Source organism: Heloderma suspectum, chromosome 4 (genome assembly GCF_057233095.1).
Source record: "Heloderma suspectum isolate Gila_16-S chromosome 4, 16-S_ref, whole genome shotgun sequence".
NCBI classification, from domain to species: domain Eukaryota; kingdom Metazoa; phylum Chordata; class Lepidosauria; order Squamata; family Helodermatidae; genus Heloderma; species Heloderma suspectum.
Genome location: NC_139461.1, coordinates 272,327,796 through 272,353,528, shown reverse-complemented (window position 1 = coordinate 272,353,528; position 25,733 = coordinate 272,327,796). Strand labels below are relative to the sequence as shown.

The following is a 25,733-nucleotide window of genomic DNA, read 5'->3' as shown; positions in this document are numbered from 1 at the left end:
GTCATTCAGAATAAGTGTGCCATTATATACAACCACCTAATATCTTTAGTTTCTAGCTTTTTGAGGTATAAAGCATTCAGTTCTGGTATGTAATAAGGACAAGCCAAAGAGCCCGAAAGAGATCTTATTCTATTCCACATGAAGACATTTCCTTATGGCAACTTTCCTATTTTATTTTTATTCTATATTTTATGTTTTTATTTTATTTATTTATTCATTCATTCATTCATTTAATTTCATTTCTATACTGCCCAATAGCAGAAGCTCTCTTTGGTTTGTACATTGACCAGAGAACTTTGGTTCAGAGAGGTTTAAAAATTGCTATTTAACTGTTCGTGTGCATGCACAAAACACAGCCACATAATTAAGAAAGAAGCCACATACAGAACAGGAATGTATTTGTATAATGCTCTTTATATGGAATTTCATTCGCCCCCCTCCCCCAGGTCACAACATCTTTAGTCAGATTGTCAACGAACAACTGTACAGGCTATACCTTTATTTTACTAACTTGTAGAAGGTCAACTGAAATATTCTAAAAGTTGTACTTCCTTTTAAATAAAGAGAATGGAATAATCAAAGCAAGATCTTCAAGAAAATAATCAGATTTTTCTGTTAAGTTAGATCAGCCTTCCTCAACCTGGTGCCCACCAGTGTTGGACTACAAATCCCACCATCCTCCCAGCCAGCATGGCCAATGGCTGGCAGGAAAGTGGGATAGTCGATGACCATGCTGGCTTAGGATGACAGGAATTGCCATCCAACACAACTGGAGGGCGGCAGGTTAGGGGAGGTTGAAGTAGATGGAGGGTGGATAGCTCAATTTTTTTTTAATTTCTGTGCTCCTCCTGCTTATCCTTTTCAGGCAGCCAGCAAGAAATTCTAAAATCTAGGTTTGGGACCAAAGCTGGATGTGTGTGGGAGGGGCTTTCAAACTTTGTGGACCAATCATCTTTTTTCTAGCCAACTCTATAGCCCAAGTGTTGTGTATGTGGCCAGTGTGAATTTGTAATGACATGGAGAAAAGGGGAGGAAGTCAAAATAATCTCTGTTATTTTTTGCAGGGGTGGGGGTCAAATGTGCTCTGCCAATCCTCAGATGAAGAGGTGTTCTTTGTGCAGAAAGTATCACTAGTGCAAAATGGAGCAGACCGTTTCAGGCAAGCTAGACAATCCCAAGGCTAGACTGATGTCAGTGAGCTTTGAATCGGTTCAATATAAGCACTGAGGTTGAAAGCCAATGTGGTCCAGCATACAAAGAGTTCTATTTAGGACTGGGGAGACCTGAATTCAAATCTCACCCCTGCAGAGTTTGGGTGCTTTCAGATGAGGCTTTTATTCTGCAATCGCGCAGCCTCAAATGCAGAATTTTACGGGGAGTCCAGACACTGCCACCTACCATTTGTAACCCTCCTGCGTTTTTCCACGGCTTCTTCTGTCTTTTTCCTTACATTAAAAAAAATCTGTTAAGGAGGAAAAGACAGAATAGGTGCACAATGCCTTTTGACTGGCAGTGCTAAGAGCCCTCCCTCTGGAAGCACCCTTACAGTGTGGTCCCTGGGCTTGTGTCTGTCTCAGCTTCCTGTCAATAAAATGGGAACAATAGTGCCTTACCTCACAAGGTTGTGGTGGTGATAAAAACCATAAAGATTATACGTCATTTTGCAAGTTTAAAAGTGGTCTCTGTACATGATAAATACTGGCAACAACAGAGGCAGCAGTTGTTTGGATAAAAGACTTCACATGACAATCTCACTAGGCCCCCTTAGATTACATTAGATCCAATCCTGGGTGGTTGTATGAAATAGATGTACAGGGTCAGATAGTTGGAGGTGTCCTCAGTGTGCCTTTTCCCTCCCTCTGCAAACAACATTTGCAATTTAGACTGTTTGAAAAGGGGAGGTTATGAGTACCTTACTCCATGAGACCTACAGAATCAAGGAGTAGCTTAATAAAGGATCCATGTGCGTGCATGTGAACATACAACAAGCTTATTCTTTGTTTAGATCTGGGCTAGCTCTGCTGAAATATTTCAAAGCATATCCCTCTCTGGGTGACCATGGCACCAGGGAAACTTCAAGGAGGAGCAAGGGGATCAGGACATAGAACAGGAGCAACCGGACATCAGGATCTCTCTTTATCTTAATCATCTTTGTCTCTGGCTCCATGCTTCAGGATACGGGTGAATTCCACATAGTTGAAGTTGCCTTTCTTGTCAATGGGGGCTTCTCGATACATCTCGTCAACTTCCTCGTCTGTGAACCGGTCTCCCATGGTGGTGAGCAGCTCACGCAGATGGTCTTCATGAATGAAACCTGCATTGGGGATGAGTGGCAGAGAGGCGGTTGGGGAATACCAAACCCAAAAGTGTACATTAGTGGAGGGTGCCCTGCCATGAGATAAGGTGAGGTGGCACATGTTGCATGCTATGAAGAATTCCCCACTGTCATGTGTCCTATGTCTGACCTAGCAGGTACATTTTGCTTTGAAAACAGGGCTCCAGTTACCTGGAATCCTTTTCACTAAAGTGTTTCAATACCATTTACCCCAAGATAAGGAGAACGTGAGAAACCTCCAGCCTTCCCGATTGCGTTGCCCTCCAGATGTGTTGGACTACAACTTCAATCATCCTCAGCCAGTGGAGGGCACCAGGGTGAAGGCCAATCTAGCTTGATTTAACCTAGTATCCCAGCCTGAACGTGACCCATTTTGGATGTTTCAGAGAAAATGCACAATAACATAGGGCCAAATAGGTACTTCACACCTGTCTATAACACCCAAATAAATATACTGCTGAATATGCCTGTAAACAGATGTGAAACTCATACAGGATCAGTTTTTTAGATTATATTTACTGCTGAAAAATCCCACCATTGTTTAATATATAATTGTCATGACAAATAGCCAAGATCCCTGCCCTGAGGAGCATACAACTGAAACGGACAGTAGAGGAGAGAAAGGGGTAGAATTAAAGGGAAAAGAAAAAATCCTAGTCAGCTGCCTTCTTCCTGGCTCTCAGACCCAGCTTAACTCAGAATTTCCTGTTGCAATAAAGAGATGATCTGCACAAAACATACCTGTAGCCTCCTCATCAAAGCAGGCAAAAGCATTGCGGATGACATCCTCCGGATCGGTGCCATTCAGCTTCTCTCCAAACATGGTGAGGAACATGGTGAAGTTGATGGGCCCAGGTGCTTCACTCATCATGCCCTCCAAATACTCATCAGTGGGATTCTTCCCTGAAAGATGCAGCCGGTGGAGAGATTAATCCACATTTCAGTGCCCGGCCTGGCCTCCCCCAATCTGGTGCCCTCCGGATGTTTTGGACTGCAACTCCCAGAATTCCTGACCACTGGCCATGCTGACTGGGGTGGATGGGGGTTGAAGTCCGACACATCTGGAGTGGCACTGGTTTGGAGAAGGCTGCTGGAGACCTCCTTGTATTACCTTCTCTTTCTGTGACTAGAGAACTGTCCCTAACTATTAGAGTTCCTTATTATAACCCTAGAATAAAAACATACTACTAAATTGAAGTTTTATTGGCTGGGGATCCCAAGGTATGTATTTCTCTTCTGTGACAAAAAGGGCTGCTACCTTAATCTGCAAAAATGTGTTGGGAGACTGACTGCTTTTCTGCTGAGTGTTACTGATGAATGCTTCTGTCCCAGAACTACTGTATTTGCACTGTTTTGGTGTGTGTTCCCCCCTTCTCTAGCACATGGTTTGATTGATTTGTTTGAGTCACTTGGACTCCTTTTCTCTACAGACACCTTTTCTGTGATCACCTCCACATTTAGCCAAGCTTCATGATGTTGTATTATGTGTCGTTTCCGTGCACACACACTCACATACAGTTTTGTTGATGTTGATTTAACAAAATGCAGCTACAGAGTGCAGCCTACTGCAAAATGCCTACATGGGTAGGGTTTCTGCTGAAAATCATCCCCACCAGGCTTTTCCCTGGGAATGGTGTGTGTGTGTGTGTGTGTGTGTGTGTGTGTGTGAATATGGGTACCTGTATGTTTCCTATAGAAGGCATCCCCTCTAACTTCCTAAATTTACTTCTGAATCCTCTTGAAGCCTTAATTCAATACAGAAGTACAATTAATTATAGAGTTGGAAGGGATCCAAAAAAGCCTGGCTGATTGGAACCCTGACCAGGAGCAACTCCCCGCTTCAACAGTTTGTGGCAGGTCCCACGTGGTTTATTACAGTCCACATTGCTTCACCACGGTGTTCTAAGTTTACAAACCTTACATGCTCAGGACTTTTCAACAGTTAAGATATAACTAATCGATGTTAAGTATTCCCAAGTTGTTTAAGGGCACAATCCTATGGCCGCTAGCCAGCTGCTAGGCAGCCATAGGATACGTCAGTTTCCGGGAACCAACATTGGAGCCCGCGCTCCGAGGTTGGTACCCTAAGAACCAACCTTCCCCCTCTCCCATGCTGCCTCATAGGCAGCACGGAATGGCCCCGCACGCCGCGCTCCGAAAAGGAGCATGGAACAGCGAACACGGGGCGTTCCCGGGGTGTTCCAGGGCTGGGAAGGCGGAAATGCCGGTACAACACCTCCGAAGTGTCGTCTGGCAGCCACTTCCCCCGCTCTGCTTTCCCATGGCTAGACAGCGGGAATTGGCTGTCTAGCCGCAAATGCAGGGCGGCTGAAGCGCGGAGAGGACGATCCCCTCCACGCTTCTCCTGCCCTGTACTGGATAGGTGGTCACCTCCGAGTTCAGAGGCAACCACCTATCCCGGTAGGATTGCTCCCTAAAAATGTAAGAAGGATCAGACCAAGAATCCCAGCAACTAGCAAGGTGACCCGCTGGAAATTGGGAAGTGCACATAGTTTACATTCTACCCACACATGAACCCTCCTACCAAAATGCAGGACCATCATTTGCTCACTTGTTGCACACAGCCCTGGGACAAAAGTAACCAGTAACATTAACCAGCACAAGGGGGTGGGGGGAACTTTATTCTCCAACACGTTTCTACATGCTATGGATTGGATCCAGTCTAACCGCGCATTCCTATATGAATCTCCTCAGATGTAAGCCCAACTGACTTCAACGAGACTTACTCCCAGGTAAGTGTGTATAGATTTAGTTGAACATAGGTCCCATTGAACTCCATGGGATATGTTAGTCAAGACCTAATTTAAGTCTTCTGCTAATTTAGTCTAGATCCAGTCCTATGATAGCAGCTCATTTTGGCACAGAAGGAAAAACACAAACTCAGGATAATTTGACATAGTGTGTGTGTGTATTGGGGGCGGGGGAATCATTTCTGTCATTAAATATATCAGCCAGATCTTCAGTGTAAACCATATTCAATTTTGAGGGCCGGGGGGGGGGGGTCCAAGAGATATTATTTGGAGGCTGCAGAGCTACTTCACTCAGTATCCTTTCTCTGGTTGTCACAGTTATCCCAGAGCAGGCATAGGAACCCTGGTGTTCTCCAGATGTTTTGTACTACAACTCCCATCAGCCCTAGCCAGCATAGCCCATGGTTGGGAATTATGGGAGTTGTATCCCAGAAATCTGGAGGGCCCCAGATTGCCTGTGTGTGTCACAGAGTGTATGGTGGGGGAACCCAAGATCATATAAAATTGATCCCCAAGATCATGTGAATGTCCACAGACATTTGCCTGAAACATATCATCTTTGAGCCTTTCCATTTCTGTACTTTTCAAACTTCACTGCTATTCTGACTGTAGCCCAAACTATTGTTCAAACCTTCTGGCATCTCTAGAACAAAGATTAATGCCTTGCACTGAGTCTATGCAAAGCCCTAACAGTGTCATCCTATGCATGTTTACTCAAAAGTAAGTCCCATTTACTTAAGTGGGGCTTACTCCCAGGTAAATGGGTATAGGATTGCAGCCTAAATTAGTATTTGATTACAAGAGAGGGTCATTCGATAATATAATTCCTCCCTAAGAATTACAATGATGGGAAGTGACCAAAAGCAGTTATAGCATCTTCGGTTCTGGTCAGCTGGCTTGACTATACCCTAGCAGTGTGAAGGCTTTCTACCAACAGAAACCAGAATATAAACATTACATTGTAGCCCAGCTAAGCTAAAGCAATAAAATGCCCCTGTGACTTGTCCTCACAAACAAAGGTGAATGGCCCCTTTCCTCATGTAAGGGACAGTTTCCCATAAATCGCCCATAAAACCAGATCCTGGGGATATGGCTTAGGAGACTAAGGGCACAATCCTATCCTGACAGGTGGCCGCCTCTGAAGTCTGAGGCGACAGGAGAAGCATGGAGGGGATTGTTCCCTCCGCACTTCTCCTGCCCTGCATTTTTGGCTAGACAGTGTGTGTATTGGCCGATTGCAGCTGTCTAGCTGCGGGAGCATGGAGCGGGGAAGAAGGTTGGGTGTACGACACATAGGATGTGTCCTGCAGGCAGTTCCGCCCTCCCCGCCCTGGAACGCCCCCACCCACGCCCCTTTTCGGCCACTCCGTGCTCCTCTTGCGAGCGTGGAGGATGGGGCTGTTCCGCGCTGCCTCTGAGGCAGCATGGAAGTGGGGGGAGTGCAGGCTCCGAGGTCAGTTCCCGGATAACACGATGTCCTATGGCCCTCTAGCCGCCATAGGATTGCTCTCTCCCATGATTAGTCAGAATGCAAAGCAAACAATCAGGTGGAAAAGTATTGGAATGTCAGTATGACTTTGTAATAAAATGGGAGGCAATCCCACACTGCTCAAGGTTACTGCTGCATGCGTCAATGGCTGCAGGATCCTCATTTCTGGATGAACTACTTCTGAATTGCTCAATCGGCGCAACATTAATCCAGGGAAAAAACCCTATAAACTTCTATCTACAAAAGAGTATAGCTGAATGCCCTCTAGTGGTCATCCGTACAAGTGCAATTGTTTAAACATGATATAACACAGCCTTCCCCCATCTTGGCTGGTTGCGGCATGCTGGGAGTTGTAGTCCAACACATCTGGAGGGCACCAGGTTGGGGGATGGCTGCTATAATACTTTTGTGCTGTAAGAGTGCTTCCAGAAGAGGTTTTTATGGTGCCATCTCTCTGCTTCATTCACAGACGTCTAGGGGTGGTGGTGACCAGATGACATCTTCAACTTGTAACTATGTTTTCCCACTGCTTCTTCTGTCTTTTCTCTTACTGCAGATAATCCATTAAAAGTGCAGAAATAAAAGGCCTACAACAGCATGGCTGGCAGGGGCATGCTGGGAGTTGTAGGCCTTTTTTTCTGTCTAAACATGCATAGGATTGCGCCTTAAAGAAACAAAAGATGGAATATAAGCTGCACAATGTCTTCTGATTGGTAGTACTAGGAGCCCTCCATCTGGAGGCACCCCATGACCTTATTAAACTGTTCACAGGACTGGTTCAGTATGTACAAATTCCACCTGAAACAGTCAGTATAGGTTTGGGGGGCGGGGGGATAAATACATTGAAAAACTGACCCAGGAATCAGGCCTCGACAAAAAGATATAAGAAACCTACCACTTTCTCAGCGTGTCTTTAATAGTTGGGTACGTGAACGTGAACCCCTGTACAATGATCCCTGTTTAGCTTGTCCCCAATTCATCTGTACTGCAAAAAGGGACTATTTCAGGGTTGCTGAGAAGCAATGTGTTGGATCCAGACTTCAACATACTTAAGATCAGACTCATTGAAATCAATGGGATGGGATGGTAAACCTAAATCCCATAGATTTCAGTGGATCTACTCTAAGAATGACGAAGTCTGGATCCAGCCCAATGTTGGTGGAAGGGGTGAAAAAATGTGGCCCTGCCAAAATTTGTTCTTCTCCACAAGTATTAAGAGAGTAGGGGTTTTAAGCAGCCAGGGGTTTTCGAAGACATTTGGCTGCCTGAGGCAGCACATGATGCCCCCACATCCCCCTCCTCACTAAAGCACCAAAGTGTGATTCTAGGAGGCCTCTAGGTATGTGTAATCTTAGAGGAAGGCATTCTTTATCATTGGGCTCAGTTCTTTCAGCCTCTCACAAACACAACATTTGGATGATAATAATCCTTAGCAGAGTGAATGTAGGGGAGTGGTTGCATGTCAGACTAGGACTGAGGAGACCCAGGTTCAAATCCCCCACTCGGCCATGAAACGCATTCTGTGACCTTGGGCCAATCGCTGTCACTCAGTCTAACCTACTGCCTAGCACTGTTGTGAGGATAACATGGAGGAACAAACCATATATGCCACCTTGAACTCCTCAGAGGAAAGGTGGGACAGAAATGTAGCAGGAAATAAATAAGGAGCCCATTTTGAATGTAAGCATGCTTCACATAGGTAATCTGGGTTAAAACTGACAGTCAGGTAGGCCAGCGTTACTATCCCCATTTTGTAAAAGGGCAGCGGTGGCTGAGACTGAGGCTCTTTCTGTGTAGCAAAATGAGGAGGCAGATGGACTTTACCACTTTGGGCTAACTTTTGAATGCTTCCCCATATAAAACACCTCCCTGCAAATAGAAAAACAGCGCCTCAGGGCAAAATATTCCAACCCAGCTCTTTGCCCACTGTGTGTGTGTGTGTGTGTGTGTGTGTGTGTAGTGTTTGCAGGGAGTTCTTAACGTAGAGGATCATTCAAAAATACTATTTCCCCTGCTGTGCAGGTAAAGCGACCGGATACCATAGAGGACTGGGCTCCTGCACTTTTAATAGTTGGGTAAAGGAGGGAAGCAACAGCTGCTGATATTCCCTCTTTTACCCAACTATTAAAGGTGCAGGAGCCCTGTCCTCTATTGCATCTGGCCATTCTGTCTTGGTGAATCCACTCTAGCACCTCAGCATGCTGCCACCCCATTCAGCTGAATGTTTAGACTAGGTCTCAGAGATTGTGGTTTGCTAAGGCTACCTAGGGTGGCCAGGTGTGCTACTTTACACAGTACACTCCTCTATTTGAAGAGCTGTCAGAGGACAGCCTTCTGTTTAAAGGTGTCCTGTATTTGAAGGGCTGTCCAGTCCAAAACCAGTTTAAAGATAAAGACCCATAAGAAGGGAGTGCAGGAGCCTTGGAGTTGCCCATCAACTGTTAGCATCTGCACAGCGGACTGAGCAGCAGACACACAGGTTACCTGGGCACAGTCTTCCCCACTGGGGCAAAATGTCTTCTCTTTCAGTTTAAATTATGGTTACTATTTCTAAATGTGCATCTATGCATATGAATTAGCATATGAACCCACCCTCTGGAAAACCCTCCCTCGTACAGCTCGTGGGGCACAAAATGTAACATCTTTTAAACGCCTCTTGAAAACCCAGGCTTTTCACACAGGCTTTCTCCAGGCGATAACTAACTGCTGCTCAGTTTTACTTTGTTTTTACGTGGTACTTTTAAATATTTAAGGGTGCACCGTCCTATGGGATAGGCGGCCGCCTCCAAACTCAGAGACGACCGCCTATCCAATCCAGGGCAGGAGAAGCACGGAGGGGATCATTCCCTCTGCGCTTCTCCTGCCCTGCATTTCGGCTGTCTAGGTGTGGGATGGCGGGGCAGGGGAGGAGGCTGCTGGACAACATGTAGGATGCGTCGTACCGGCATTTCCACCTTCCCTGCCCCAGAACGCTCCCTGGAACGCCCCGTTTTGGCCGCTCCACGCTCCTCTTCCAAGCGCTGAGCTCAGGGCTATTCTGCGCTGCCTTGCAGGCTGTGCGGAAGGGGGGGAAGGTCAGTTCCTGGAAAACCACATATCCTATGGCTGTCTAGCCACTGACTAGTGGCCATAGGATTCTCCCTAAAAGTTTTATATTATGTCTTCTTGAGGTGTATTTTATGGTTTAAACTGTGAACTGCCCAGAGAGCCTCAGCTATTGGCAGTATAAAAATGAAATAAATACATACATACATACAATAGCATGTTATGCAAATTGTCCTCTTTTTTGGCAGTGTGGAAACGGCCGCCCTACTACTGAGTTCATGGCTAAGGTGAGATTGGAACTGAGGACTTCCTGGTTCACAGGTCACATTCTCAGCTGCTGCACTATACCAGCTTATGCCAAAATGGCATTGCACTTGACGGTTTTTCTTTTTACCAAGAGATGCTAGCATGTCATGCAGATCCTCCTTGTCGATGAATCCGTCGCGGTTTTGGTCTATCATGTTGAAAGCTTCCTTGAACTCCTGGATCTGCGATTGGTCGAACATGGCGAAGACATTGGAGGTGGCACGCTGAGGGCGCTTCTTGGTGGTCTTTGCCTTGGCTCGCTTACTGGACATCTTGATGGATGTTTTCTTTGGCCTGGGAAAACAAACAGCGATTTACTTGTCACAAGAGGAGTTGGAATAAATAAAACCTGCAGGAGGTGTCAACCAGGAGCCCTGTTTTCAGCAATTCTCTGCCTCCCTCCCCGCCTCGGTTTCTTGCACAGTGAATCCAGTGGTGTAGTGGTTTTTAAGGTGCCACGAGACTCTTAGTCTGAGTTGCAGCAAAACAACACAGCTATCCCTCTGGAAATCGCTTCTGTATAAATACCCTAATATGTTTTGTTCTTTCAACTTTCGGAAACATCATTTGGAACATTTAACATTTGCTGCCTTAACATTTGCTCCCCCACCCAATATTTTATAAATATTACATTTAATAATAAATTTATTTATTATATAATTTAATTTTATTATATAATTTAATTTTGAATTGCCTAACTAAAATGACAATCTTAAATTGCATCATAGAGTTTGGTAAACAAATCAAAATTTCATAATGTGAATACAATCCAAGGTGATATGGGAATCCACTTCTAAGCTTATAGCAATAATAATATTACATCCTGATGGGATGAGGAGGTTTACGTCATCATGACAAAAGATTTTGCCCCTTTGAAAGCAACAGTGAAGTATGATACACTGAAAGTAGGCCCAGTGAACTATGGTACATTATGAGATTTTCTTCATTTTAGCAGTATAATTGAAGGTAGCTTCACCAGGCTGGGCCTCATAATATACCATAGTTCACCAAAGTCTAGTTGACCCTCACAACAAACCTGTGAGGTAGGCCACTATATAATTCCTACTATGATTGTTCAGATGAGCACAAGAAAAACTTGTCATTGTCAAAGTAGGGGGAGCTGCCATGTGAGACTTCCAACAGCTTCTCCCATGGCTCACACAAGCTTAATGTCTTTGCAAATAGGTCTGAAATTGGGGAAGGCGAGTTGCCCAGGAAATTCAAGAGGTGCAGCAACAAGAGGCTACAGTCATAAGGAAAGCTTCTCCTGCTCAGTGTCTGCCTGCCAAAGAGTTGTTAAAGGCACAGGAGCCCACATTAGGGAGCGGAGGGGAAAAGCCCACCAGGAGAGGCTCCCCTCTGAATGAACAACCCTCACTGAATTGAACAACCCTTACTGAATCAGCTTTCTTTGATTTTATTTGCACAAAGACAGGCTCACAAATAAGACAGAGGCTCCAGGCCTACTCAGAAATAAGCAGGAAATTAGTTATCTGTTCCTAGCAGATTCCAAACATTCCATTCCCCTCCCCTACACCCTTTGTCTAGCCAGGCCAAGAGCAGCATTTGGATCTGTGCTCTTTCCTTGAGCTACTGCAGCTTGTTAATAAGGATTAGAGGCTCCTGGTTTATCAGGAGAAGAGGAAGACTGGACAGGCATGGGTGGCCATATGTCCCACTTTGTAGAGGACAGTCCTCTATTTGAAAGGCTGTCCAGTCCAAGTGTGGTTTAAAGAGAAAAAACCATAAAAGGGAGGGGGTGTCTTGGAGTTGCCCATCAATATGTAACATCTGGACAGCAGACTCAGCAGGCAGGCACACAGGTCAGAGTCTTCCCCACTGTGTATTTAAATTGTAGTAACTATTCCTAAATTTGCAAGAATACCTATAAAGTAGCACATGCACATTTTAGGCAAATCTCTATCCTCTATTTTGCTGGTGCATTTCCTCTTTTTTGGATGATACCTAAGTAGCCATGCTGGAACATATCTTGTGTTAGTTTACACCAGGAATTGGGCTGATTCACACAATCACCGCAGCCCAACATGGCTTATTTAACCCACGGTGGGTTGCAGTGCATGTTAGTGACCATTTTGATTATTCAACCCCCCAGCGCAGGGTTGTCATAATTGGTGGTGTCATCCGAACCTGGGCGGCAGGGATTGTGTGAGACTTAAATAACTCATGGTCTGTTGTAGGTTTATTTATGGGTTGTTTAACCCCCAAACTTCTGCCGCCCGGGTTCAGACAACATGACAAACCATGGCAACCCCCACTGGGCGATGAATATTCAAACTGGCCATTGGCACACGCCACAACCCACTGTGGATTAAGTAAGCCACAGCGGGCTGCGGTGATTGTGCGAACCAGGTCACTGTCAAGCTTAATTGGCATTTGCAAGACACGATGTAACAACTATTCAGGGCTCCCCATGAGTGAGAAGAATGGACAACTATTGTGATGGAATTCACAATAGTTCACTGGATGTTTTGAAATAAGTATTTCTTGTGTTTTTTGTTTAATCCAGCCTTTTAAAAATCCACTTTATGGCTGGCTGGCTGATCTTTTGAAAACAACAGAAAATAAATACAATATTTCCAATGCTTTATATGTTTGCACAGAACTGCCTTGCTCTGCCTAATGTTAGGGCTGGTGCTACAGTCAGTGCAGACCAGCCTTCCCCAACCTGGTGCCCTCCAGATGTGTTAGACTACAGCTCCCATGATTGTGCTAGCTAGGGATGATGGGAGTAATGGTCCAACACATCTGGTAGGCACCAAGTTATGGAAAGCTGGCCTACGTACCTGCAACTGAACTGAAATCATGTTGATGCCTCCCTCCATTGTCCTCCCATCTTTCTGTTGCTTTCCCCGTGTTGAATTTTAGATTTGCTCAGGGACCTGTCTTGCCGTCATGCTGTAAAGCCCATACACATTTTTCTCCCTTTGGGTGGGAAGGGATACCAGATTAGAGTCTTCTTGACATGGCCCTGGTGCTTCTTTCTGTGCAATGCAGACGTTTGTGGGGAAACTCTCCGCTGGGGACCACCTTGCCATGCAGGTGCAGATGTTCAAGGACCAAACTGGCCCAGCTCCTTGTTCTCCAACTCCAGGGAGTTTGGTTTTTTTAAAACCTCCTTTATGTAGCTGATAAGAGTATGCCTGGCAGTTACTCTGCGAGGGAGTGAATTGCTGCTTAGTAAGAAAAGGGGGAAAAAAGGCAAGCCCCAAACCTGTAGCTGGACAATCATTGCAGAGCTCAAAGGCTGATTTGTTAGCGCAGCCTAGGAAAGAAGCCCTTTTCTGCCAGCTCCAGGAAGACGGAGGAGATTATTAGTTCAAGGCTGGGATACACCTCCCACCACAAGGAGGATAAAAGCCTCTTTGTCCTGCTGCATCCAGTGGGATTTTACTCAGCATTACATTTGTCACCAGCTGCCCTGCTTCCTTCTTTCCATCAGCCTTATCACAAAGTTACAACTGGCTGAAGCCCATAAGTGATGCTAACGTTCCATCCCTTATATGTTGTGTTTCATGGATCTGCATCCTTGCAGTCCCTCTGGAGAAGCAGGCTGGTCTTTCAGGAACGGACAGTCACACAGAGGTTTTATATACACAAACTGGAGCCATAGTGGCGGCCATTCTCAGAGCACATCTGCAACCATGCGTGTCTGATCGCAGACCTCATTCTCCTTTGCAGAGGGGAGGGAGCAAAACACACATCTTGGTGCAGAGATGCGCCTCCTTTTTGCATCGCTGCCTTGATGCCTCTGGCTCCCCAAAGCACCTTCACTTCTCCAGCCCCACAAATATTCCTGGATATTCTCACTTGGTCAGTCACACATGGAGCCTTTTTTTTTCTGCACCAAGGGTTTTTGTAACCTCCAAGTTACTGTATTATCATAGGGTTGTATCCAGTGGTGGCATTCCACTAGCAGGAGGGGACTGTTAGTGGAATGGATTTTTCCCTGCCCCCTATACCCCCCCCACATCCCCTCATATCTGCTCCAGAAGGTTGGAGGACTCCCCAGAGCAGATTTGGGGTGTGGACGGGGTGTGTGTGCGACAGAGGATGGGGAAGTTCTGTTGTGTGAGCATTGAATCCAACCCATAATATTATTATTAAACACATTTACATTCCATCCTTCCTCCAGTGAGCTCAAGGTGATATACAAGGAGGGAGCTTACCCTATTTTAACCTCTCAACACCTCTGTGATTTAAGTTAAACTGACAGAGACTGACCGGCCCAAGATCATCTTGTGAGCTTCATGGCTGACTGAGGATTTGAACTCTGATCTCTCCAGCCTATGGGGCTGTTCACACAACACACTAACCCACACTTTGGGTTGTTGAGTAAACCGTGGGCTGTCATGTTGTCTGAACATAGCCAGAGTGGCTTGTTAACCATGCAGCGTGGCTTATTTCTTTCGAACAAGCCACCTTGAGACCCATGGTTTGTTGTTGGGTTGTTCAGGGTGGTTAATAAACCACACTGCATGGTTAACAAGCCACCCCAGCTGCATTCAGACACAATGACCCAGCCTGAGGAAAAAGTGCTGTGCTCAGATAACACACTAACCCATGGTTCAAAACAACCCACACTCAAGTATGGGTTAGCGTGTTGTGGGAAAAGCCTCTAGTTTAATGCACTAGCTACTACACCACACTAACCCACAACAGGTAGTTCAGTACTATAAATGAACTACCTTAAGATAAGGAAGTTCAGTGCTGTTATACCCATTTTACACATTGGAGTGTGGGGGTTGAAGATGAAAGACAATAGTTTGCCCATGGGTTCCTATTAAGTTAGTGCTGGAGACAAGATTTGAATCAGGGCTCGACTACTGCTCAATACATATGTTGTGTACACATGGTTCAAAATACGTATTTTGAAACAAACGCTTCCAAAATCCTCCTCCTCATTTGGCAAGTGCCAGCCAATACTCCATGTAAGCTGGTATCTTAATTTGGCTTGACATATTCTTATGACCTGTTTTTGGCTATAATACGAGTACTTTCTTCCATCAAATGAAGAGTACAGATCTTGTCGGGCCAACACAAATGTGTGTGTGTTTCATAAATATGTGTGTATACACACGAAGTAAACACACATACTTAGTGAAAATCATTAGGGGAATAAACCAGAAGATTTATTTGAGCTACTTCTTTCTTAAATAAATTTACTTCATTTACTGGTAAATTTATAAGCCACCCATCAGTATATAAGTTCCAGAACAAACTAGTAAAAACAAAAATAGTAAAAATAGCTACAAACATTTATCCAGTACTTGACATGCATCTACTCTGGACTAGTTTTAGTACTTGATAGTTCTCATTATATGACCTTAGCAGGATTTTAATGGCACATTTTTAAAATGTTTGGAATCTAGGAGTTAAATGCTCTCTGGCAACCTAAAAGCAATAGTGGGGCCTTGTTCTTTCTAAGGGTTTGCTCATCAGCATCCTAGTTGCCCCATCCCTGCTGCTAAAACAGAAACCAATTCTACCCCCTGCATTGCTGTAAACTGGCTGAATGATAGGAGCCATCTTGTACAGCACCAAGGTAAAATCAAACATAAGCCCCACTTAGGGGCAATCCACATTACAACTTCAAACTGGTTTCAAACCTGTTTTTAGTGATTACGGCTACCAAATATGGGAATTCTGGGAATTGTAGCTCTAGGAAGAGGGGCCACTTGGGCAGGGGGCAGGGGTCTCTAGCAAAGAATTCTCAGTACCCTCTTGAAACTGCAGGATCCCTTTAGATAAACTGGTTTGAAACCAGTTTAAAGTTGTAATGTAGATTGGCCATTACAGTAGACCCACTGAAATGAATGAGACTTAAGTTAATCTTAAGTCTTATTCATTTCAATGGGTCTACTCTAAGTGGGGCTTATGTTGGATTTTACCCCAGGAGAGGACAAGATTGCTGTGTAGTATCTATCATACTGCCTGCTTTATCAGGGTTTTGCTAAACATCTAGGAAGGAACATAGGACACTGCCTTATAGCAGATCACAATCTTTTGCCATCCGTATCTATCTAATCTTATATAGTTTGAAAGCCTAGTGTTGTCTTTTCTGACTGGCCTGCTATGGCTCTAGGGTCCCAGGCATGGGTGCTATACATTAGATGCCAGGGACTGAACATGGGGCCTTTGCCATGCAAAACATAGGGAAAGGGTCATAGCTTTGAGGTAGAGCTCATGCTTTGCATACAAAAGGTCAAAGGCTCAATCCCTGGTATCTCCTAGTAGGGCTAAGAGAAACCCCTGTCAGGATGTCAGAGATTCTAAGAGAATCATTGATTTTATCTTGATTGGAATTTAGGGTGCCCAGATGTCCTGCTTTACAGAGGACAGTCCTCTGTTTCAAGAGCTGTCAGAGGACAGTGACAGTCCTCTATTTGAAGGTGTCCTCTGTTTGATGGGCTGCCCAGTTCCAGTCTTGTTTAAAGTCAAAGAAGCCTACGAAGGGGGAACAGGGGCTGTGAAGTTGCCTGTCAAGAGTTAGCCCCTGGGCAGCAGCATAAGCAGGTACTCAGGTCGTCTGGTCAATCTTCCTTACTATGGTGAGATGTATTGTATTTCTATTTAAATAGCCATTATTGATACATTTGCATTTCTACATATAAATTACTATATGCAAATGTTATACTAATTGGTGCCATCTTTTGACAACTTTTGTGGGGTGATGTTTTCCCTCTTTTTTGGCGATGCGTAAGTGGCCACCCTATGGAATTGCCAGGAAAGCTATTGCAAAATTGCTAACTCCTCTCCTTCAAAACAATTTTTTAGGGAATGCCAAGGAAAGAGCAACTGAGCATGCTCGATGATACATAAATAAGAATTTGGAGATGTGAATAAGTAAACATAATAACTGCATAAACGGGAGGCAAAGACACAAGAAGGTTCACAAAGAATTCTGGGTAACTTATGAAAACTAATTGGCAAGGTGGTTTGGAAGAACATCCAGCGAAAGAGTGTTGGGACTGTAATGCCCTATTACTTGGCTCAAAGAGTTCTTTGAGTAATGAAGAGGTGTGGGACTGTATTGCTCAAGGTCAAAAGTGTACTTCGAGTTTTCACTTATCAGTTAATGAGCAAAAAAAATGTATATGGTATAAACATTAGAAAGCTTGATATATAGTGTCTAGAAAAAATAACCTTAGGTTTAATTAGAAAACTTTGTGTAAGGAGTTGTTTTTTCGAAGATATAACTCAGAATTAATCTTATCCAGCCTGAAAGATATATGTTTAAGCCTTTGGGAGTTATGAAAGTGTTGTATCCAATGCTAGTGTCACTTAAGTCCTAGTCATTTTAAAGGGTCTACTCTAAGTAGGACTAACACTGGATACGTCCCAATGACTTCAAGGTTTAATAGCCCTACAGTCAAGTCTTGTGGCCCTCCAGATGCTTTGGTCTACAATTCCCATCAGCCCTAGTCAACATAGCCAATGGTGAGTGTTAATGGGAGTTATAGGCCAACGTATCTGGAAGACGATTAAGACTTGAAGTCACTGGGTTGTATAATAAGAAATGTTTAGGAAATACTATTTCCTGTTAAACTATTAAGATCTCAAAAACTTTAGCAATACTCTGATTTGTAATAACCAGAAATCTTTTTGATATTAGGCAATATGTTGCATTTTGATGTTATGCTTTATTTAATACTGAAACTATAGATTGATAAGACTTCTGTTTCATCAATCTATAATTCGGTATTAAATAAAGCATTTTTAAATAAATAAAGCATTGCTAAACATTTCTAAGTTTTCTATGTTCAGAATTGCTCTGGCTCCTGCTCTTTCTCCACCGTCCCCAGATATGTCACATTTAAATATGGCCTTTGTGCATAAAATCCAATGCATATAGGCCCAGATCACACAATTAATTACAAGATTGTATCTGGGAAAACAACTGCTTGAATTCAGACTATACACACTGGATTCTATGAACACAGACCACATTTGATGTTATGACCCAACATGGACATCCAGGGAAGCTGGAGGGAAGGCAAGCATGCTGGTGTGCTGGGAAGACGGGCATGATCTCATTTCCCTCCAGGTGTATGGGCACACTGCGGAGAGAGAGTCAGAGCAGTTCGCACGATCATGGTGTAGTTAACAAACCACAGTGGCTTGTTAGCCCTGCTGCACATGCCAGCCTGATTTTCCTAATTACCCTTGCTGGTGTGGCCTGCCATATCATCTGAACCTGGGTGGCATGGGTTGTTTGAGGATGCAGCAATATTCAGGTTTGGACGACATGGCAAGCTGCGCCAGTGAGGGTAATTAGAGAAATCCCATGTGTAGCAGAGGAAATAAGCCACTGTGACTTATTTCCCTCACTGCAATCGTGGGAACCAGCCCAGAGAGAGAGAGAGAGAGAGAGAGAGAGAGAGAGAGCAGCAGCAGCAGATTTATTAGGATCAGCATGACTGCAGTCCTATGCATATGGAAGAGAAGTAAGCTCCATTGAACCCACTGGTGCTTATTTCTTACTGCACCCATTCAACGTGTAAAAGTTGCTGCGCTTTAATAAATGATCTTCAGCCAGCTGAAATGCAGTATTTAGTGTTTCATTAGAAATGTAAAAAAAAAAAAATCTTGCACAGGAGTGCTATTTAAACTACTAGCATGCAGTAGAACCCTGTCAAGGAAAAGGAAAGAAGTAGTCAACTTCTTGCTTATTTTCCTCATCCTCTTCCTATATGCTAACCAAGCCACAAACAATAGCAAAATTAGAAAGCCTTGTTATCAGCTCATTCACTTACCAGAGCAAGGAGGGTCCATCAGTTACCCTGGTGCTCTGGCAGGTGGCATGCCCCTCCTCAGAGAAAGCCCCAGAGCTGCACATCCCTGTGTTCCACATCCACTACACCACCTGCTGTGACACTCTTAGCTAACTTCCTCTGCCCTGCTTTGTTCACCTCCTGCCTTTTAATCCCCTTCCAGTGGCTTAAGTGTGTGTGTGTGGGGGGGAGTGTTGGCAGGTATATACCTCTCAGATGTTACCCAACATGCACCTGCAAGCCGTCTGCTTGTCCTCTCCAGGGATGCAATGGAGAATTCTGGACTGCTTAAAAAAAGGAGAGGAAGGGCGAGACGGTTTACAGAGGCCTTCCCCGCCTGATATTTTGGATGAAAACTCCCAGCATTCCTGACTATTGGGCATGCTGGCTGGGGCTGATGGGAGTTGTAGTCTAAAATGTCTGGAGAGTGCTCAGTTGCCTACCCCTGCCATGGTGGTGAACCAAATGCCTTCAGGCGGCCCATAAGCAGATTTGAAGTCAATAGTCTTGACCTCAGTGTTTCCCCTCTAGCCTTCCCTTCACAGCTCGCAGGTCTTATACATCCCCAATGTCAGATGGGTACAGATTGTGTACTTTGGCATTGGTCACAGAGTGCAAGATCGTATCTAAGAAGCAGCCCTCAGAATCTCTGCTTGTCCACATAGACACTCAATGTGTTCATGAAGTGGGCACCCACCTTTCCCCATGGAAAAAACGTTTGACAAGATTTGTTATACTTGCACAGTTCATTACTTAGAGTCACAGTCTGTCCAGCCAGCCATGCTGACTGGGGCTGATGGGAGTTGAAGTCTAAAGCACTGGAAGGGCACCGGGTTGAGGAAGGATGGTTTATGGCTATCCCACCCAATGAGTCCATACTGCCCTACATCAAGCTTCCCTTCCCTCCATTATGTGATGATAGGACATGGAGCTCATTTGACAGATGGGGGCCAGCACACTGTTCACATGATGTGGGCAGATTTCTTGCCATCTATAATTGGTGAGCCAAGGGCTGGAGCTCTGGCAGCCAAAGGCTACCTCCAGCCCCTTTCTTGGCTTCTAATTGTCAGTCCAGTTCTCGCTTTCCTCATGTCTCCTTTTATGGCTGCTACTCCTTCCATTCTGCACCGCTTGGGGAAGAAGTTCACCCAAAGTATCTGCCCATTTAGGGCACAATTCATCAAATGCTGCTGCTGCTGCACAAGCCCATTCACTTGAAGGGAAGCTTGTGCATATTAATTTACACCAGTCTTGCCCAATCTGGCGCCTTGCAGTTGTACTGGGCTACAACGCCCACCATCCACAGCCTGCATGGCTTCCATGATGGGAGGAGTAGTCCTGCACATCTGGAGGGCCCAAAGTTGGGGAAGTCTATCCTAGAGGTTTGAACCGCAGCCTGACATTCTACTCACCATGCCACACTAACTCTCCAAATATACTCCTTAAAACCAACACCAGCAAAGTTACAGAGGTTCCTGTGAGCAAGGCAATGCCTCTCAACTCCTGGACTTCCTATTCCTTGCTAGCTGCTGTAGAATTGATTGTTACTGGTAATGCCCCATGTCTGTGGTATTCAGTTCATTACCTCCCTCCTCCATAGACACATGTGCTTGTTTTATTTGCTCCCTGTAGATGGACAAAGAACTCACAACTTGTGGCCTTCCAGATGTTGTTGAACCCCTACTCCCATAAACCCTGACCATTGGCCAAACCCAGCCCACTGGCTGGGACTGATGGGATTTGGAGTCCAACAGCATCTGGAGGGCCACACATTCCCCACCCCTGCAGTAAGGCAAAGATGTGTCATAATGCATTCTTCAGGTCAATGTCTTCCCTTGCCTTTCTCTCTGTGCTGTAGCATGTGATGGGAGGCAGGGAAAATGGCCAGCAGAAAGCCATTTCATTTCCCTGCAGGCCCAGAATAAGTGCAGAAAGCCTTCTGTGTGTGGACTGCATAGGCCCCTCTCAACAGGGGCTCGACTGTTGCCAGTGCTCAGGCCTGGAAGTGTTTCTCAGCATTTCCTTCAACTTTGGAACATGTAAAGCAGTCAAACAGAGCACTTCTGAGCATGTGCAGAATACATCCCTCGCGCCAATGAGTAAACATATAGTATAGTTCTCTCACCGCCACCCTTAGGAATAGTGATCACGCCTCCCAGGTCATGCTTGAACCTCTTATAAGGGTAAACATATAGGTACGTAAGATGCTTCCAAACTGAGGGGGTTTTCCGTATTGAGCATTTTCCGTATTGAGAGCCAGTGTGGTGTAGTGGCAAGAGTGTTGGACTAGGAGCCGGGAGATCCTGGTTCTAGTCCCCACTAGGCCCTGGAAGCTCACTGGGTGACTTTGGGCCAGTCACACACTCTCAGCCCAACCCACCTCACAGGGTTGTTGTTGTGAGGATAAAAGGGAGAGGAGGAGGATAATGTAAGCTGCCTTGGGTTCCTTGCAAGAGGAAAAAAGGCGGGGCATAAATGCAATAAATAAATAAATAAATTGAGCATGCCAGTTCAGTAAGACTGATGCCCACGAGCCAAATAGGGGCAATGCTAGCCCAAATGGCTGATTCAGGAGGGTAGGTTGATCCAGCATATGGACTGTAGTACAACCCCACCCCTAGTACTGTACCAGTTGGTACTTCTTCCTTGAAATCCATTTCTTTCTCCCCTCCGCTGCCACCACCATGATTTAGCATTTAATCAGTCATGGGGGAAGCTGCAGGGCACAACCTTACAAACTCATAAGTTCCCAAGTACCTTGCGGGCCAACAGGACTGAAGCACTCTGCATGTCTGGATTGGAGAGACTGACAGTCCAATCCTATGCAGGTCTCCTTAGAATTAAATCACATTGAACTCAATAGGGCTTACTCCCAAAGTACATGTGCATAGAAATGCAGCCAGAATGTCTTTAAACAACACCCCTACAATTACAGTTACCTGGAAAAATCCTTTTTTAAGTGCATAAAAGGGATCTATCTGTTCAGAATACCCTGATTTGTCTTCCTTGCTTATTCCAGGGAATTAACAGTAAGAGAAGTTTAACAAGGGAAGTAATTGGGGTGTGTGTGTCTCCCTCACTTGAGGTCTTCAAGCAGACCCAGGAGAGCCATCTGTTTGGAATGGAGGAATTCCTGGAGGAGAAGGCTATCAATGGCTACTAGTCCTGATGGCTATATGCTCTCTCCATTATCAGAGGCAGTATGCTATGTACACCAGTTGCTGGGGAGCACGGGTGGGAGGATGCTGTTGCACTTGTGTCCCACAAGCGGGTTCCCGGTCAACAGCTGGTTAGCCATGGTGTGAACAGAATACTAGACTAGATGGACCCTTGGTCTGATCCAGCACAGCTCTTTTTATGTTCTTATGGATGTTGTAGCTCTAGAATTCCTGCATGGAACCAGGGGTTGGACTAGATACCCTACAAGACCCCTCCAGCTCTTAAGTCCAAGTCATGCACCTTTAGCCAAAATAGCATCTCCTGCCAGGATGTTGGGTAAACTTTTCAACCGTGAAGAGAGGGACACATCATATACTGCAGGGGCAGGCAACCCAGTGCCCTCCAGATGTTTTGGACTTGTTGTTGTTCAGTTGTTCAGTCGTGTCCGACGCTTCGTGACACCATGGACCATAGCATGCCAGGCCTTCCTGTCCTGCGCTCTCTCCCAGAGCGTGCTCAAGTTCATATTCATTGCATTGGTGATGCTATCCAGCCATCTCATCCTCTGCCGTCCCCTTCTCCTTTTGCCTTCAATCTTTCCCAGCATCCGGGTCTTTTCCAGAGAGTTTTCTCTTCGCATTAGGTGGCCGAAATATTTGAGCTTCAGCTTCAGTATCGGTCCTTCCAATGAGCAGTCGGGGTTGATTTCCTTTCGGATGGACTGATTTGACCTCCTTGCAGTCCAGGGGACTCGTAAGAGTCTTCTCCAGCACCACAGTTCAAAAGCATCAATTCTTCGGCGCTCAGCCTTCCTTATAGTCCAGCTCTCACAGCCATACGTTACTACTGGGAAAACCATAGCTTTGATTATGTGGACCTTTGTCGGCAAGGTGATGTCTCTGCTTCTTACTATGCTGTCTAGGTTTGCCATAGCTTTCCTCCCAAGGAGCAAGCGTCTTTTAATTTCATGGCTACAGTCACCATCTGCGGTGATCTTGGAGCCCAAGAAAATAAAATCTGTCACTGCTTCCATTTCTTCCCCTTCTATATGCCAGGAAGTGATGTGGCCAGATGCCATGATCTTAGTTTTTTTAATGCTGAGTTTCAAACCAGCTTTTGCACTCTCCTCTTTCACCCTCAACAAGAGGCTCTTGAGATCCTCTTTGCTTTCTGCCATTAGGGTGGTATCATCTGCGTATCTGAGGTTGTTGATAATTCTCCCAGCAATCTTAATTCTGACCTGTGATTCATCCAACCCGGCGTTTCTCATGATGTACTCTGCATACAAGTTAAATAAGCAGGGCAACAATATGCAGCCTTGTACTCCTTTCCCAATTTTGAACCAATCGGTTGTTCCATGTCTGGTTCTTACTGTTGCTTCTTGACCCTCATACAGGTTTCTCAGGAGACAGGTAAGGTGGTCTGGTACTCCCATCTCTTTCAGAATTTGCCACAGTTTGTTGTGATCCACACAATCAAAGGCTTTAGCGTAGTCAATGAAGCAGAAATAGATGTTTTTCTGGAATTCTCTTGCTTTCTCCATGATGCAGTGAATGTTGGCAATTTGATCTCAAGTTCCTCTGCCTCTTCGAAACCCAGCTTGTACTTCCGGCAGTTCTCGGTTCGCATACTGCTGAAGCCTAGCTTGTAGGATTTTGAGCATCACCTTGCTGGCATGTGAAATGAGTGCAACTGTACGGTAGTTTGAACACTCTTTGGCATTGCCCTTCTTTGGAATTGGAATGTAAACTGACCTTTTCCAGTCTTGTGGCCACTGTTGAGTGTTCCAAATTTGTTGGCATATTGAGTGCAGCACTTTAACAGCATCATCTTTTAGGATTTTAAATAGCTCAGCTGGAATATTGTCATCTCCGCTAGCTTTGTTGTTAGTAAGGCTTCCTAAGGCCCACTTGACTTCACTCTCTAGGATGTCCGGCTCAAGTTCAGTGACCGCACTATCATGGCTATCAGGGACATTCAGATCTTTCCTGTATAGTTCTTCTGTGTATTCTTTCCACCTCTTCTTAATCTCATCTGCTTCTGTTAGGTCCCTGCCTTCTTTGTCCTATATCATGCCCATCTTTGCACAAAACATTCCCTTGAGATCTCCGATTTTCTTGAAGAGATCTCTAGTCTTTCCCATTATGTTGTTTTCCTTGATTTCTTTGCATTGTTCATTTAAGAAGGCCTTCTTTTTCTCTCCTGGCTATTCTCTGGAACTCTGCATTCAGTTGGGTATATCTTCCCCTTTCTCCCTTGCTTTTCGCTTCCCTTTTTCCTCAGGTACTTGTAAAGCCTCATCAGACAGCCACTTTGCTTTCTTGCATTTCTTTTTCTTTGCGATGGATTGAGTTGCTGCCTCCTGAACAATGTTACGGACCTCCGTCCATTGTTCCTCAGGCACTCTGTCTGTCAGGTCTAATCCCTGAAATCTATTCCTCACCTCCACTGTATATTCATAAGGGATATGATTTAGGTCATACCTGAATGGTTTAGTGGTTTTCCCTACGTTCTTCAATTTAAGCCGAAATTTTGCAAGAAGCAGCTCATGATCTGAGCCACAGTCAGCTCCAGGTCTTGTTTCAACTGACTGTATAGAGCTTCTCCATCTTTGGCTGCAAAGTACATAGTACAAAGTACATGTTTTGGACTACAGCTCCCATAATCCCTGACCATTGGGCATGCTGGCTGCGACTGATCGGAGTTATAGTCCCAAACATCTGGTGTGCATCAGGGTGCCTATCCCTACATCACGGTTGATGTCTTTCTTGGACACCCTCAGCAACCCTGCAGGTTGCTCAAAGTGTAGCAAAAGTGGATTCTTTCCCCCATCTTTCCAGTTCAAGTGCTGGTTGTCGGGGCTACTGTCACTCAGTGGCACAAAGTCCAGCGAGCCGGTGGTTGAGGGGTAGGTAAGCAATCTCATGTCTTCCAGCTGTTTTGGATTGCAACTCCCATAAGCTCCAGGCAGTACGGCCAATGGGTAGGGATGATGGGAACTGTAGTCCAAAACTTTGGGACGGCACCAGGTTGACCACCCTGTAATGCTAAGCTGGATGGACCATGGGCCTGACTTTGTATAAGGCAGCTTTGCACGTGCCTTATACACCTAGCAAGTAATGAAACCAGTAGGCAGTAAATCCCAGAGGGGTAGCTGTGTTAGTTTGCTGCAGCAAAAACAGTAGGGAATAAAAATAATGAAGAGTCCTGTGGAACCCTAAAAACGAATACATTTATTCTGGCATAAGCTTTCATGGACTATAGCTCACTTCATCAGATGTATGGAGCGTTATGGAGAATTTCAGATATGGTTCATACGGGGAGTGGTGGGGTAGGATGGGGTGGGATTGTGAACAGTGAGGTCTGAAGGACATTAAATGCACAAAGTACTGATAGTGACAATCACATTATTAACGGTGGTCATTCATAATGCAGTTGTTGCTGACAACACAAACATCCTGGCGCTAGGAACGCCAATTAACACATACAATGCGATAAAAAAAAAAGTCATTTATCCCGATTCAAGCCTCTGGCGATAGAATTAAACCTATTAAACGGTACACGGCAGTGACTCCACCCGCGTGTGCTATAGGTGGACCAGTCATCACCCATCCTCGTCCGCCCCGTTTGCTTTGCCCGCGGGAAGTCTCTCCTCAGCCAACCAGCCACCCGCTCCCGGAGCCTTGTTAAAGGGAAATCAAAGGAAGGGCTCTTACCTGGGTGTTAAGAGAGAAACGGTTAAAAGCCCTCCGAGATCGAACTGCGCTTTCCGATCCCCCGCACAGAGGTGAAATTAACTAGCTGTTTGTTTTAATCGCCCTCGCTTGGGAAAGAGC

The 25,733-nt window shown here is 45.2% G+C and overlaps 1 protein-coding gene across 1 annotated transcript; it reads right to left on the bottom strand.

The window, feature by feature from the left end:
- Nucleotides 1-394: 394 nt before the first annotated feature.
- MYL9 (myosin light chain 9) lies at nt 395-25,733 on the bottom strand. Its single transcript, XM_084853894.1, has 4 exons — nt 25,614-25,733; nt 10,035-10,240; nt 3,077-3,238; nt 395-2,314 (listed from the first exon to the last, which is right to left on the bottom strand). The coding sequence occupies exons 2-4, from the start codon at nt 10,216-10,218 to the stop codon at nt 2,142-2,144; spliced, it is 519 nt and encodes a 172-aa protein (XP_084710020.1). The 5' UTR covers nt 10,219-10,240; nt 25,614-25,733; the 3' UTR covers nt 395-2,141.